Source organism: Diabrotica virgifera, chromosome 2 (assembly GCF_917563875.1).
Source record: "Diabrotica virgifera virgifera chromosome 2, PGI_DIABVI_V3a".
NCBI lineage: Eukaryota > Metazoa > Arthropoda > Insecta > Coleoptera > Chrysomelidae > Diabrotica > Diabrotica virgifera.
Genome location: NC_065444.1, coordinates 71939402 through 71956924, shown reverse-complemented (window position 1 = coordinate 71956924; position 17523 = coordinate 71939402). Strand labels below are relative to the sequence as shown.

Below are 17523 nucleotides of genomic sequence, written 5' to 3'. Positions count from 1 at the left end.
TTTTTCTTATATGTTGCCTTTTCAATGTCCAAGCTTCCATTCCGTATAGTAAAATAGAAAATATGTAGCATCTTAGAGCCCTCAATCTGAGAGGCAACTGAAGATCTTTGTTTGTAAGCAGTGTCTTCATTTTTATAAATGCTTGCCTTGCAGTTTCAATTCGGACTTTAATTTCTTTGCTTTGGTCATTTTTGTCATCAACCCAGGTTCCCAGATATTTGTATGTCTTTACTTTTTCTATTTGGGTTTGCTCTAGTATTAACCTTTCATTTCCATGTTGTGTTTTTGAGACAATCATAAATTTAGTTTTTTTCTTGTTTATTTTGAGTCCATATCGAATGCAATAATCGTTAATTCTATTTAACAATTCTTGTAGCGACTCAAGGGTGTCTGCCATTATAACGGTGTCATCAGCGAATCTTATGTTATTTACTGTTCTTCCGTTTATAGAGATTCCATCACTTAGTTCCGCTATCGCTTCCTGAAATATGGCTTCACTGTACACGTTAAACAGTAGCGGCGACAGTACACAACCCTGTCTTACCCCTCTCTTTATATCAATATTCTCGGACTCTTGTTCGTCTATCTTTATATTGGCCTTTTGATTCCAATACAGATTGATGATAATTCGTAAGTCTCGTCTGTCTATATCTCTGTTTTTCAATAATTCTATTAGTTTTTCATGTCGGACTCTGTCGAACGCTTTTTCGAAGTCGATGAAACAGGAATAAATATCCAGGTTCATATCTAAGCATCTTTGAGAGAGGACATTAAATGCAAACAATGCCTCTCTTGTTCCAAGTCCTTTGCGGAACCCAAATTGGGTATCATCCATATCATTTTCTAGCTTTCTGTATAATCTTCCATGAATCACCTTTAGAAATATTTTGAGGGTATGGCTTATTAGTGATATTGTCCTATAGTCTGAACAATCTTTGGCATATATTGTTTTAGGTATTGGTACAAAGGTGGACACCAACCATTCCTGAGGTATTTTTCCGGTTTTATACACTTCATTAAACAGATCCAGTAGTACAGGTAGAGTTTCATCGTCTAGACATTTCAGTAATTCTGCAGGTATTTCGTCTGGACCTACAGTTTTTCCGTTTTTTGCGTTTCGTATTGCTTGTTCGATTTCCTCCATTATGATCTCTGGTCCCGTTTCGCTATCCATTTCTTCCGGTTTTTGTCTATTATCCTCAAACAGATCTGTTATGTACGCCTTCCACTTTTTTAATTTCTCTTTGACTTCTATAATAATTTTTCCATTTATGTCTTTAAGAAGGCCATCTTTCTTTTTTCGCTGTGTATTTGTGATTCCTTTATTTTCTTATGCATATTAAAGCTATCATGTTTTTTAGAATATACCTCTATTTCACTGCATTGATTTGTCAGCCAGGTGGATTTGGCCTCTTTTATTTTCTTTATTATTAACCTCTGTATTTCTTTGTATTTTTCCTTATTCCTGCCTTTATGTTTTCTTCTTTCCTCTATTAACTCTAGGATTTCTGAAGTCATCCATCTCTGTTTTTTTCTTATTTTTGTCTGTAATATTTTCTTTCCTGCATCTACTAACGTTTCTTGTATCATGTTCCATTTGTCATTAACATCTGTTGTCTTTATCACGTCTTGTTTGATTTTCTTTAAGTTATCATTTATTTCTTGTTTTAAACTCTGACGTATAGGTTCTTCTTTTATCTTTGAGACATCGAATCGTGGTATATTTGTTTGTTTTTGGATCTTTTTTAATTTTATCTTTATTACGCCTACTAGTGGATTATGGTCTGAATTTATGTCAGCTCCGGGGTATGTTCTCACAGACTTTATAGTGTTTTTATATCTGGATTTGATTAAAATGTAATCTATCTGGTTTCTTACAATGTGATCTTCCGAATCCGCCGGTGATTTCCAGGTATAAAGTCTTCTTTCAATCTAAACTAGAAATAGAAAACTATCAACAGAAAAATTAAGAGACCTTTTTTATTTCAGATGACCCAAAAAAAACTAAAAAATATTTTTTGTTCGGGGAAAAAGGTGGTCTTTTGAATTTGTTTAAAAAATTTGTTTAAACAATTTCTGCCCAAAAATTTCACCCGCACCCTTCTGATTTGTTTAAAGGCAAAATTTTTGAACAGAACAGGAATCCGCAAAGGAACCGAATCAGAAAATTTTTCATGCGGGAGCTGCCTTACAACAGGGACTATTTGTCATTTTATTTTTTAATTATTGTATTTTGTCCTCCGCTAATAACCCACAGTGGTTGATGCGGTTAGTAACAAAACAACATTGATATTAATTACTTTTTCTTGTTTCAGGAAATCGACTATGAAGGCTTCCACAAATTCCTCGACACGTTCCTGGAGGTGCGAACTCCCGAAGAACTGTGTCGACATTTATTTCTGTCTTTCGTCAGACGCGGGGTGAAAGTCGAAGGTAAAGCCTTCAAGGAGATGACTGTGCTTAGTTCAACGACAGCTTGTGCTCCCGTAACGTCGCATAACAAAGGTGGCTTTGCTTTAATTGCTTAATTATTTTGTAGCTAGATCCTAACAATCGGCAACTAATCATTTTTTAATGAGTAGGGCTGGTAGATGCTTATTTCATTATAAAGGTCATTCCGGATGGCACAGAGGGAACGCTGGTAATGTTTAGAACAAGACACCTGAGGCGAGGTTAAATGCCTTAATTTAGAAAATTATGCTGTAAGATGTGTCATAATAATTATTATTAATACAAAATTGTTGCATTCAGTTTAGACATTCTTTGGATATACCAGTAGTGATGTTGAAAAAGTAACTATTCGTTGCAAAATACTCGTTACTTAGGAATACCGAAAGTAACGATTATTATACAGAGAGGTAAATTATTACTTTGATTACTTTGTGATTACTCTGATTACTTCGTACCAATCGTATCAGAGCGAGTATCTATTTTGAGTATGGTATCTACAATCCGTTGATATCAGAGTCGGACCGGTACTCCACGAGTGTTCTGTATCGGTACAGTTAACTAACATTTTATCTATGAAGGGCGAAGGCTATGAAGAGTTTTACAGGATTACAGGGCGCTGAAAAGTAGCTGAAACAGAGGGAGGTATATCATTTAACAAAGCATGTACCCAGAAATAGATGTCTATACGATTTTTCGAGGTAGATAATTCAGAGAATTTCACAGATGTTAGTTCCTCTGAAAATAAAAATGCAACACATTAGATTTTAATAATAAATACACACTCTTCTGATCAAAATTGTTGCATTCAGTTTCGACATTCTTTGAATATACCAGTAGTGATGTTGAAAAAGTAACTATTCGTTACAAAGTACTCGTTACTTAGGAATACCGAAAGTAACGATTACTATACAGAGAGGTAAATTATTACTTTGATTACTTTGATTACTCTGATTACTTCGTACCAATCGTATCAGAGCGAGTATCTATTTTGAGTAAGGTATCTACAATCCGTTGATATCAGAGTCGGACCGGTACTCCACGAGTGTTCTGTATCGGTACAGTTAACTAACATTTTATCTATGAAGGGCGAAGGCTATGAAGAGTTTTACAGGATCACAGGGCGCTGAAAAGTAGCTGAAACAGAGGGAGGTATATCATTTAACAAAGCATGTACCCAGAAACAGATGTCTATACGATTTTTCGAGGTAGATAATTCAGAGAATTTCAGAGATGTTAGTTCCTTTGAAAATAAAAATGCAACACATTAGATTTTAATAATAAATACACACTCTTCTGATCAGGCGTAGAAAAAAAATAGCTTAGATTGAGCGGAAAATATGTAGAAATGATAATATTTCTAGGCTATGATCAACTATAATTTTACATGTAGGCATGGCATTGTTTTTATTATACCAGGGCATTTAACACTAAAAACACAGGCAAAATCATCAAAGGCAAATCTATTTTTAAATATAGTAGGTACATAGAGACTTGCAACTTTTTGCGTTTTATTTAGGATTAGGATGACGACTGCAAAAAAGTCTACAATTGAAAAAATAGGTGGAAGTGCATTATTACATTTTAAAGTGTATAAAACGCATCGAGAAATGCATAAACATGTTAAAATCAGTATATTAAGGGTCAGATTTTCTTATTTCGGGGTATTTGAAGTCACGGAACACGAATATGCAATCAGAGCCGACCTCCGAAGCACCTGGGTGCCCAGGGTTACTGCTAAGGTACGTCATCTAGAGTTTCGAGGGTTTGTTTTTGGCACTTAATTGATGCAAACAGATTACTCGAGATTACTGATATTGTGGAGCAGCAACGACAGAACAATTACATATCATTTAGTTTCTATCCATTAAATAGATCGGTGAAGGTCGTTGTTATATCGGATCTTATACTTATGATTCAATAAAATTGTGTTTTGACTAGGAAAGTTTTGGGGTAGTTCTGACTTCTTTCATTATATATGGATTTTGGGCTGCTGAATCCGAATATGAGGTTTTCGGACAATATTTCTTGCCGGAACATTGAAAAAATTGCGAAAAAAGCGAAAAATTTCAGCTTTTTTCCGCTTTTTTTCTCAAATCTCGAAAACTATTAACTTTTAGTAAATGGTCTGTTAACAGAAATTAAAGTACTTAAAATTATCTACAAATATTACTATTTACTTTTTTTTTCAGACGAACCGTTCGGTCTAAAGTACAAGATGAAAATTGCCAATTTTTAACGGTCTCAGCAAAACCCACCTTTTACATTCCAAAACTTTATTTTTTATTAGAATGCTGTCATTTGATAAATTTTTCCTAGTTTTCTGTACAAATAATAAATGTTAGTTCATAGGTATGGTATGTCTCTTGTTACAGCTTCCATGAGTCCATTCCGTTCTAAGAGGCCGGGAATGTCTGCTTTTCCCTTAGAGCCACAGAAGATCAGGCACAGATGGAGTCACAGTTTCAGTTGGTGTGAACATTTTCTTCGGATCTGTTATCTTGATTTCTGATAAACCTCGAGGTTTTGTCCTTGTAAAATGAATTAGTTGAACAACTCCCTGACTTCCATAAACTTCAGGCGCGGGTTTCTTTTTTATCCGAGGAATAGATTGCTTAGGAGCTACTGCATGTTTTGGTGCAATACAAGAAATGACACATATGACGTGAAAAATGTGGTATTCGTCGATTGTATGTACGTTAAAATCAGCGTTATCGTACACCTACTGTGTAAAGCACGGCAGGTTAATTTTCTGCGGATCGCCTGCGAATACTGACACTTCCAGGCGAACAGCTTCTGTATAGGATGAACAAAACCCCAAAGAGGAAACTACATCAACCTATTTTCTTGAGCCGTACTTTTTGTAGAGAAAACGGCCAACCCTGCAAGTAATGGTGAGACCAACTATCTGGGCCTTACTGCCGCTACAAGACTTTGAGCAAGCGCGTTGCTTATCTGGAAATGTCAGCAATCGCAGGCCATCCGCAGAAAATTGACCAGCCGTGCTTTACACAACAGGTGTACGAAAACGCTGATTTTAACCCTGTCTATGCCTTGCCTTAATTTGCATGTTGGTCCCTCAATCCCAAAGGTTTTTTCATGCTATAAGTCCCATTGCCTTATACAGTGATGAGCACGCTAATAACCGGCAAAATAGCTCAAAAGATGGAAAACATAATACATTGCGAAACAAAAAGAGATGAAACTATATACGTCGCATATAAATAAACAAATTGACTTAAAACATGTTTTTTAATGAGTTTTTTTTAACCAACTTAAACGTTTTCTTTTCAAAAGTACTTTTCATCAGAGAGCAAAACCCACTTGAAAAAATGTAACTAACTTAAAAAAAATAATGTAATGTAAATTAACATTAAAAGTGTTCTTTTGTGGGGTACTCCTCAAAACATGACACTACGCAAAGGTCGACTCCGCATCTTGCACACATGTATCTCGATTCGCTTCTTTTTTTTTTCTGGTCTTTTCTGTGGCTGCAAACGCTTCACCTTCTAGCAGCTACCTATAAGCGTTGCCACCAGTGCTACAATATAGCATATATCTAAAATATGTGAACAAATATATACGGCAATGGGTCCGCATGACCTGTCTTAGGTGCCAACATTTTGAGGCTTTGGGAACAATAATTTAACATTTTCGGATATATTTCTACGGCATTGGGACACCAATGAGTCTAAAATTTTATAAGCAATGCATATTTTCGGCTTTGGTAAATTGAGACCATAACACCTTGAACGCATATATTACGGCGGCTGGGAATACAGACCCACTTTTTCAAAAACATAAATATGCAGTGTTGGGACAGAAAGGGTTAACGTACATACAATCGACGGATACCACACTTTTTACGTCATGAGTGGCATTTCTTGTATTGCACCAAAACATGCAATAGCTCCTAACCAATCCATTCCTCGGCTAAAAACTAAACCCGCACCTGAGGTTTACGGAAGTCAGAGAGCTGTTCAACTAATACATTTTGAAAGGACAAAACCTCAAGGTTTATCAGAAATCAAGATCCGAAGGGAATGTTTACACCAACTGAAACTGTGACTCCATATGTGCCTGATCTTCTGTGGCTCTAAGGGAAAAGCAGAGACATTCTCGGTATTTTAGGATGGAATGGATTCATAAAAGCTGTGAGAAGAGACATACCATATTCATATTATGAACTAACATTTATTATTTGTACAGAAAACTAGGAGAAATTTATCAAATGACAGCATTCTAATAAAAACTAAAGTTTTGGAATGTAAAAAGTGGGTTTTGCCCAGACCGTTAAATATTGGCAATTTTCAACTTGCACTTTAGACCGAACGGTTCATCTGAAAAAAAAAAGTAAATAGTGATATTTTTGTAGATAATTTTAAGTATTTTAATTTCTGTTAACAGACCATTTACTACAAGTTAATAGTTTTTGAGATTTGTTTTCCGAAATTTTCCCTCTTGTCGAAATTTTTTTTTTTTAATTCGAGAAAATAAACTACAGAACTATGTCATTGTTCAAGGAGTATGTACACAAATTTTCAGATCAAAATTTTTCAAAAATTTTCTCTCCTGTCGGAAAATTTTGGGTACAACTCTACGTCACGCCCTTTTAAATGTTGTACTTAGTGTGTGTACCAATTTTCAGCTAAATCGATTCAAAAATAACCGAGAAAAATTGTTTTAAAAATTTTTTTGACAATGCCTCCTATTAAGGGCGTCGACAACCTAAAAGAATTAAGTTTTCTGTTCTTTTGCCCCAACATTTTTGTCAGAGAATTACATTTTTTGTTTAAGAATATAATTAGTTGTAACCTACTACTTTTGTCGGAAAAATGGTTGTGAAGAAAAGGGATGCACGAACCCAGCATAGTTTAAAAGTATAGTTTACTAATAAAAATTAAATTTTTTGTCCGACTGTCGATTTGCCGCAATATTTTTGTCGGACACTTATATTTTTTTATTTAGAATATAATTACTTATAACCTCCTATTTTTGTCGGAAAAATGGTTGTATGTAAATAAAAAAAAATCCAGGAAATTGACATCTTCGGTGCATCCGACTGCGCATAAGCCCCGTGAAAATTGTTCGACAAGGTTACCATATTATTGTAAAAATGTTTTATGGTAGATTCTGTTAAACTTAGCTATGTGGTAATAAATTTGTTATTTTCATAAATTTGACATATTTAACGTGTCTGACGCGCCATATGGCCCAATATTTTTGTCCGACAAAATTGTTTTCGCTGTTTATATGATAAAAACCATTGATTAAAATAAAATTACTAATGTGGATATAAATTTTTTTGTTGCATAAAATTGACAACTTCATGAGAGCTTGACAGACAAACGCCCCACTACCATAATGCGCCAAGCTCCAAATTTGTCCGACTCCACCCAAATAACAATACATAAGTACAAAAACTTTCGACGATGTGGTCATAAATAATAAATTTTATATGTTAGCCCAAGGACTATAATAGATTAGGTTCCTCTTAACATAAAACGCTGTGGCTAACTCGGCTCTGATTTTTGTACCTGATATATTTTTGATAGAACTCGACTACTACCAAAAAATCCACTAACATAACCAAGTTGTAATAACCAAGTAACCATTAGGTGTTATTACAAATATTTCTAAATTCTAGGTACGAATTTTTAAGATTATCACTTTACTTATAAATGACGTACTTCAATTACTCGTAACGATGATCGGGGATTTTGACCTTAAAATCCGATCCTGGCTCTCGTTCCTAGTATCGGGAGAAGAAGACCCTTGAGACAACCGAGTGAGTCATGTTTAACTGACATGTACACCGTCGGCGATATTGCATTCGAAGCCGCGAAGCTTTGGTTTAAGCTGCGGCTGGTTAGGTATCGATGTCTAAAACAGATGAGGTGCTTTTGGGTTTTACACAAGTATTTTCACTCGTCTTTTTAAAGTGAAGTTTATAAATGAATACCAAGGGTCATTAGTGCGAATTGTTAAAAAAAAAGGTAGATGGTTTTGTAATTTTTGAAGTTATACTTCTTTAGGCGCGATTGAGAGTAAAATTTCATAATTCTGCGCGCATGCGCACACAGACAGTATGCCGTTTAGTTGCTGAATCTTTCAAGTTATATATAATGATGTGATCTTGATTATTGATATGAGATAATATTTTTATATGTCATTTAATTTAATCAATGCATTAATAATAATCTAATTAATTTACCAGATCACATATCAATAGGTTTTCAATCTCAGGGCTTTTTATAAAATTAATTACTTACATACGTGGCTTCTAAGTATTTCTCAATGGTTCCTAATCGGGATAGGAAAGAAAAGAGTAAAATAATAACACATATGGGTTACAATTGTAATCAAAATATTGTTTATTTTATTTAAATGGCAATCACTGCTTAATATTTACTATATCTTATTATTCTTAAACATAACATTTACACATGGGAATCTTATTTCCTTTTGGTTTCCAATTGAAAGTTCCGCGAACAACGATAATGACCTATTATCGATTAGATAGATAGATAGATAGATAGACATTTATTGTTTTTAAAAACTACAGTTTTATAACAATGAGTTTAGTAAGTACAGAATATAACTAACAACTAGTCTAGAACATAAATAACTATTAACAAATTTAAACAAAAGTTAAAAAAAAAAAACCCAATTTTTAAACAAGAAATACAATCTACATTTCAGCGATCTACTTAATTGAAACTTGAGTATTGCCTTAGACAAAAACTTAAGTAATTAGTGGTACCTTTAATAGTACGGTTAATATTACTATAATGGATTTAAATTGTCAGGCATGCCATAAAATTATAACACCGACAGATGGTAGCAAACTGGAATGTTCTGGATGCAAAACAACATGGCACGGTGTTTGTGCTCAACCTCAACCCTTAAATTTTTCACCTGCAACCTTGTTGTCATGGAAGTGTCAAAATTGTACCACAGAAGCAGATGCTAGCACAATGCACTTCAACGCAATTATGGCTCAGCTTGCTAATTTAAGTAACGCTATCGCAACATGTAACACTCGAATGTCTGACTTACATAATTTAGTAAATTCTCAGTCGACAAAAATTGACGCTTGCATCTCGGAAATAGCGGTTCTAAGAAGAGAAAACGAACAGCTAAAAATCAAAATCCAGAAAATAGAATCCTGTCCTCCCGAAAATATCCTTATAGAGCTGGCTGATAGAAAACAAAGGGAAAAAAATGTTTTGCTCATGGGTGTTCCAGAAAATACAGAATCCGATGAAGTTAATGCACAACAAATATTAAATCAGGTAGCTCCTAACTTACAAATAGCTTCGCATCGCCGGCTTGGCTTTCCTCGCCAAGATATGAAACCAAGGCCGCTGAAAGTTACTATGATGTCCAGTGAAGATGCCCTTTTTGTTCTTAAAAATAAATCTAAACTGAATCAAAACTCAAACTCAAAAATATACATAAAACAAGATCTGACACCTTGCCAGTCAAAATATCTAGCTGAATTACGAACAGAGCTACAAAGTCGTATAGATAATGGGGAGAAAAATTTAACGATTAGATACATAAACAAAATACCTAGAATTACTACAAGAGGAACAACCAAACGTGATAGAGAGGAACAGGAATCACCTAGACGTGAAAAGGGACTCAAGACTTCAAAGCCTGCTTTATGTGGGGCAAACTCATCTGTACCTGAATAGCAATCATTCAAAATAGTATTTTGGAACTGTCAAGGATTTGCCAATCTGGATGAATTTGTTAGAGATTACGATGATTTTTCGGTTTTATGTCTTACTGAAACATGGCTACTTAATGAGTGTAATAATTTGTCAATTGTTTTGTCATCCTATAATGTTATAAGTAGTCCTGCTTCGAAAGAGAAATCCGTGGGCAGAGCAAGCGGTGGTATCTACATATTTTATAAAAATGTATACAACTGTGTAATTTTAGAAAAAACACCGTGGTGGCTATTTTGCAGACTGGTTTCTCCTTCGGAAGAGTCTATTATTATTTGCACAGTATATTTTAAACCGTCCTTAGATATTGTGTATATTCTAGAACTTTTTCAAGTATCTCTGTCGGAAATTCTAGAAAACCATTTCGATGTTCCGCTTCTAATTGGCGGTGACTTTAACAGTAGAATATCAGATATTGGAGAAGTTCCGCCAGAGATGCTGGAGGGCACAAATCTATCGGAGTATCGTCTAAGCAATGACATGGTTTTAAATACTAAGGGGCGCCATATTATTGACTTCATGAACACCAACTCTTTCTGTCTACTTAATGGGAGGACTGAGTCTGATACACCGGCACAATTTACTCACATTAGCAAAGCTGGAAATAGTGTAATTGACTTAGCATTTATCCAGAACAGTGCAATACCTATTATCCAAGATTTATGTGTAATGAACCATAACAGCCCTTCTGACCACTTTGGTATACTGGTAACTTGCGTTTCCGACTTTTTTCGAGAAAGTCGTTTCAAAAAAGCACTTCCTATACAAAAAAAAACTATATATCAATGGAATACTGACCTTGCCTTTTTCTATAAAATTTCTATGCAACATTCGAATAAAACGTCTCTTTCTATAAATATTGATGCACAGGAACTATACAATAATCTAATGTCAGCAATTAAAGAAACTGCTTCGCAATTACAACTTTGTAAAGAAAAATCTTTCCCGTCGTGTATCAGGCAAAGTCCTCCATGGTTTGATCATGAATGTACCTCAGCTAAAAACAACATGAAACAAAGCCTCAAAACAGCTAAATCAAATAACTTCCGCGACCCCTATAAAACAAATTTTTTGACATCAAAAAAAGCCTATAGACAAATAATTAAAAAGAAAAAACATATATATTTTCATAACCTGTATTCTCAACTTGCAAACAGCAGGGACTCCAAAACATTCTGGTCAGTGATTAGGAAATTTCGGAAAAATCACAATACTTCTTTTATCGATGTAGACGTATGGGAGCAATTTTATTCGAATATATATCCCCCAAAACTATATCATAATGCCCGTTTTTTTGATGCAAGACATCCCATTTTTGACGCTATTATAACCAGTGACGAAATATATAGAGTCCTAAATAACTGTCCCAATCGTAAAGCACCTGGAACTGACCATATTTCTTATGAATTCTTTAAAAATCTTCCAAATAATTGGATACTGTATTTAACGGGCATGTTTAATAGAATACTGGAAACAACCATTACGCCGCATAACTGGAGTGAAGTCATTTTTACTATGATATTTAAAAAGGGCAACAGAGATGATCCAGCAAACTATAGAGGTATTGCCTTACTTAATTGTGTTGAAAAAATATTTACTAATATTTTGTTAAACAGACTCAGAGATTGGGTTGAAGTAAATAATGTTCTTCCCGAATGTCAGTCGGGTTTCAGGGGATCAAGGGGTTGCATTGATAATGTATTCACCCTCACTTCTGCTGTACAACTGCAACTACGACTGAAAAAACGCAAAGTGTACGCTGCCTTTGTAGATTATAAGCGGGCTTTTGACTCCATTATCCACCATTTGCTGTGGCAAAAGCTATTTGGCCTTGGGGTGAGTTCTAAAATAATAGCCATTTTGAAAAACATTTATGATAATGCTAGGATGTACATCAAAACTCCAAACGGCTACACAAGACCATTTGATATTTCAACAGGAGTCTTACAGGGTGAACCTTTGAGTCCACTATTATTTAGTTTATTTATTGCGGATATAGAACAGTTTTTTATTAGTCAAGGATCACAAGGTATCTCCATTGATAGCCAAAATCAAATAATAATGCTATTGTATGCTGATGATTTGGTCATTCTTTGTGACTCGGAAGTTGAACTCGGTAAAAATTTAAGTTATCTAGAAAAATACAGTGACAAAAACCAGCTAACTGTAAATGTTGGCAAAACCAAAATTCTTCCATTTGCCCGAAGCGGTCAAATTGGCAATAAAGGCGTTAAGTTCCTATATAAGAATGAAAAAATAGAAGTTGTTAACAAATTTGTATATCTTGGAGTCACCCTAACCACAACATCACTTTTTAAAGCAATGGCCGATACAACAGTGGAAAGAGCAAAACACGCAATTGGTAACGTGATAGGTTTAATGGCTAAAACCAAAATGAATTCTTGGACATCTCGTGTGCAACTTTTCGATTCGCTAGTTCAAAGCCTTGTTATGAACTGTGTGCCCGTTTGGGGAATGAGATATGCTGACCAGTTAGAAAGAATACAAATAACTTTCTTTAAAAAACTTTTACATCTCAGTATCAATACACCTGATTATGCTGTTAGGTTGGAGACAGGAAGAGTAAAAATTTCTTTTACTATTTTCAAGCTAACTTTAAATTGGCTTATCAAGCTATCGCAAATGCATGATTTAAGACTTCCTCTTATTTGTTTTCTGCGTCAGCTTCAAATTTCTTCAGCAAATAATTCAATAAATACGAACAGATAAAACTGGGTTTCACAGTTTAAGCAATATTTTCAAATATTAGATTATGAATTTTCTTGGGATGAAAACATCTCTGATTGGCTATTAAAAAACAAGAAAAGCATGTTAAAAAAGTATATGGATATGCTTCATCAAGAAGACATTCAAGCAGTCTCCATGTCAACATTCTCAACTATTTACAAACATTTATCCGTAGATACCTCAGTACAGAAATATCTGGAATTTCAAATTCCCATAAAATACATTCGTGCCATGGCGCAACTTCGAACATCTAATCGCCATGTGTTAAAATTTACCTATAATGGTATAACATATCATATACGACCATCTGAAATCTGTACTATTTGTAACACAAACAAGTTGGAAACTCTTGAACATTTACTGTTTGAATGTCCCATTTACAGTTCAATGAAACCGGTTAATATGGCCCCCCTTAATAATTGCACCGACCTTATTGGTTGTCTTAATAATGTAACTATAATATCTCTGAAAGCAATTTCAATATATATTTGGAATATCATAAAACTTAGATCTTTTGTTTTAAATGAATAAGCTTCAGTTTCTCCTTCATTGGTGTTTATTTAAGAAAACAAGTCTCCATTTCAGTTAGTAATAGCGATTAACTTTTGTTTAAATTTGTTAATAGTTACTTATGTTCTAGACTAGTTGTTAGTTATATTCTGTACTTCAGTTTCTCCTTCATTGGTGTTTATTAAAAAAACCAAGTTCTCCATTTCAGTTAGTGATAGCGCTTAACTTTTGTTTAAATTTGTTAATAGTTATTTATGTTCTAGACTAGTTGTTAGTTATATTCTGTACTTACTAAACTCATTGTTATAAAACTGTAGTTTTTAAAAACAATAAATGTCTATCTATCTATCTATCTTATCGATTTCACTTGAGTCTTATTTAGCATAGGCTAATGATCGAACCTTCCGCGAACAACGACAATGGTACGCGCCATTCACTTTGTTCATTCTAAGCGCATTGTCCCGAGTTTCGTTTAATCACTTCTTAAAATTAAATATAACAATTTGTTGTATACAGGTTGTTCTAAATTTATATGCCCGTGGTTGAGAAAATTGAAAATATTTTATATTAAATTGAATTTTGTTTATAATTATCAAAATTTAATTTTCATATCAAATAGAAATATAACAATAAATATGTCAGTGCAAGAAAAGGTGTCAAAATAATATATTAGTGTTTTTAGTAAATGTATTATTTATTATAATTTTGTGTCTTTGGATTTGTCTTCCTCGGGAATAAGATATTTTATAATAATACAGTAGAACCCCGCAAATCCGAACTAATTGGGGGGGACAACCTGTTCGGATTCCGAAAAGTTCGGATTATCCGAAAGTTAGCCTAACTAATAATTCAAATTAAAAGCTTTCGTTGTCGTTGATTTTGGGTTGATGCACTTGTCTCACTCTCTCCCTCTTGCACCCATCTCAGATTGATGTCACTGATGCAGAGCCAGTGTCATTGTTTGTGTTTAGTCGCTAACTCGCTGGCTAGATTTACAATTTGAAGAAGATCCATTTTTCCACTCTCCATTAAAAGATGACCTCCTAGAAGTCGTACAACAACAGGATGAGAAAACGAAAAATAAAGAGTGCAATTACAGAATGGATTGAAGCTGACGAAAATGGGCACCAATAATTCATGGATGAAGACATTGTAGACTTGGTTCAGCCTCAAGGCAACCCTAATGAAGATGAAGAAAGCGTGGAAGAAGTTTCCCTGCCATATCGAGTGTCACATGCAGATGCCACTAAAGCTCTGGGTGTGGCTCTACGTTACGTGGAGCAGAACTCTGCTGCGTTACCGGTCGACGTAATGTTTATGCTTAAATGGTTTAACATTGCTGCGTCAATTCGCTACACCTCCATGCATCAGAAGAAAGTGACCGACTTCTTTAAGAATGCTTCTTAGGGCTGCAAACGTTCTCGCAAGAGTGTGGCCAATATATTTGGACTTAAGTTGACTACAAGAGAACCGACGTAAAAGCACTACGTATCAAGTAGGTATTCATTTTTACGAAATTTTGAATTTCAAAGACCTATTAATCCTAGATTGTTCAATTTTCTGCTTTTACTCTGTATAATCATGTTTTTAAGTGTTTGTCTTGAATTTTTAAATTTTTTTCACTTTCCATTGGTTCGGATTAGCGGGGTTCGGATTAGCGGGGTTCGAATTTGCAGGGTTCTACTGTAGTAAGTATTTTTAAAGTACTTTTGTATTAAATTTGTCAGTATGTATAAGAAATCTTGTAAATTGTTAAAGCAAAAGGGATATAGCGTGTGATCCGAGATCAAGAGGTCCCGGTTCAAATCCCGGACGATTCATATTTTTTTTATATTTTTGGTATCGTTTTAATAAAAAATTTTTAAAAGTAGTAGGTAAAGAAAGTTAGTTTAATATTTAAATAAAATACAAATAACCTGTTAAGTATATTAATTTCGTTGCCATCATAATAATAGAAGTATAACTTCTTACGTGCGTACAAAGTACACACATTTTCTTTTTCTTTCTTGTTTCATTCATTTACTATAAATGGTAAATGAATAGTAGACGGAATGAATAGCACATAAACATATGAACTTTTATTATAGTTTAAATTGCATAAAAATGTAAGTAAAGTTTGTTATTCTTCTTCTTTTCGTAGTTCTCTCTCCTATCAGAGGTTGGCTATCATCATAGCTACCCGTACCTTATTGGCGGCGGTTCTGAAAAGATCTACTGAGCTGCAACTATACCACTCTCTTTCAGCCAGACAATTCTTCTTCTACCTATGGATCTTTCCCCCTTAATTTTGCCCTGCATTATGAGCCGTAATATCTCATATTTCGCACCTCTAGTAATGTGGCCCAAATATTCCAGCTTTCTTGTTTTGATGTTCTTTATCACCTCGCAATCCTTTTGTAGCCTTCTTAACACCTCTGCATTCGTAATTCGTTGGATCCATGGTATTTTCAAAATCCTTCTATAGCACCACATCTCAAATGCTTCTAACTTCTTTGTGTTGTCTACTTTCAGTGTCCAGCTTTCCATACAACAAAATCGAGAACACGTAGCATCTTAAGGATCTTATTTTCAGCTCCAGAAGAAGGTCCCGATTAACAAACATTTTTTTTTCATTTTTATGAATACCTTTTTTGCAATTTCAATACGTGTCCTGATTTCTCTACCGTGGTCGATGGTTTCTGTTACCCAGGTTCCCAGATATTTGTAGGTATTTACTCTTTGTATGTACTTGTTTTCACTCGAGATCTAGCCTTCCTACTGTGTGTTGCTTAGAAATAATCATGAACGTGGTTTTCTTAACGTTCATTTGTAGTCCATATTTTATACTGACTAGATGTAATCTATTTACTAATCGTTGCAGTACTTCTAGACTGTTTTCAAAAATAGCGGTGTCGTCTGCGAATCTTATGTTGTTCAAGATTGTTCCGTTTATTGATATACCCTGTTCTTCCTCTTATATTGCTTCCTTAAAATATGTATACAAAATGGTTGTTATATATGTATACAGAAAACCCTTCTTCTTCTTCTTCACGTGCCATATCAGAATTATCCGACGTTGGCGATCACCTTTGTGAAAGCTTCTCGGTCTTCTGCAATATGGAATAGTTGTCCTGCATTTGATATCTGAGTCCATTCTCGAATATTTTTTAATCAAGAAACTTGTTTTCTTCCTACACCTCTACGACCCTCTATTTTGTCTTTAAGGATCAGTTGTAATATTTTATATCGATTTCCCCTCACTATATGTTCCAGATAATACATTTTCCGGTGTTTAACAGTCTTTAGCAGTTCTCTATCTTTGTTGACCCTCCTTAGTATTTCTTCATTAGTTTTTCTTGCTGTCTAAGGTATCTTCAGCATCCGTCTATGAATCCACATTTGCAATGCTTCAATTCTGTTCATGGTCGATACTTTTAACGTCAACACTTCTACACCATACAATACAACAGTACCGACCAAACATAACACTTAACCATTGTTTGTCTGAGTTCTAAACTGAGATAATTACTGCAAGGAAATGTCTTCATTTTCATAAAAGTAGTTTTAGTCGGGCGACTACGAACTCCCCTACGCTACCTAGAGTTTAAGAGGTAACACAGACGGGGCGGCGTACGTCGACTGAACCCCCGCTGTGATGTCGATAGCGACGCATCCCTTACTATACTTTGATGCAGTAACACACACCCGACGCTCTTAAAATTTTCGATGCAGCGGCTTTCTGGCGACATATCCTGGAACCCATCTACCGCCAATCGGTTTTATGACTTCGACGGCATATCATAAATGCGTGTATCGTGGTGCAACACAGACGTTTCAGCTGTTTTCTAGCGAATTCTGTAGTGAGTGTTGTCAGATCGTGTTTTTGTGATGGGAAATACAGATGTAGAAAAATTAATTAATGAAATTCAGATGAGACCAGCTATTTGGGATATGCGCATTGATGAATATTCAAACAAAATAATAAAAAAACTGTATTTATTATTATTTATTATTTTATTTATTTATTTATTATGCTCTACAGGCCTTGTCTTTACAATTTTAGATAATACAGTTTATGCTAATAATTTATATATAATTTTAT

General features: G+C 34.6%; 1 protein-coding gene across 4 annotated transcripts in view; it reads left to right on the top strand.

The window, feature by feature from the left end:
* The window catches only part of LOC114331137 (diacylglycerol kinase 1), a 1205680-nt gene that overhangs the window by 871522 nt on the left and 316635 nt on the right, over positions 1–17523 (top strand). For 3 of the 4 annotated variants that reach the window (XM_050643769.1, XM_050643768.1, XM_050643770.1), the window contains one exon: positions 2316–2505. In XM_050643769.1, the coding sequence (XP_050499726.1) occupies positions 2316–2505 (190 nt within the window). The remainder of the gene's footprint in view (positions 1–2315; positions 2506–17523) is intronic. The other variant, XM_050643771.1, reaches the window with a different exon arrangement.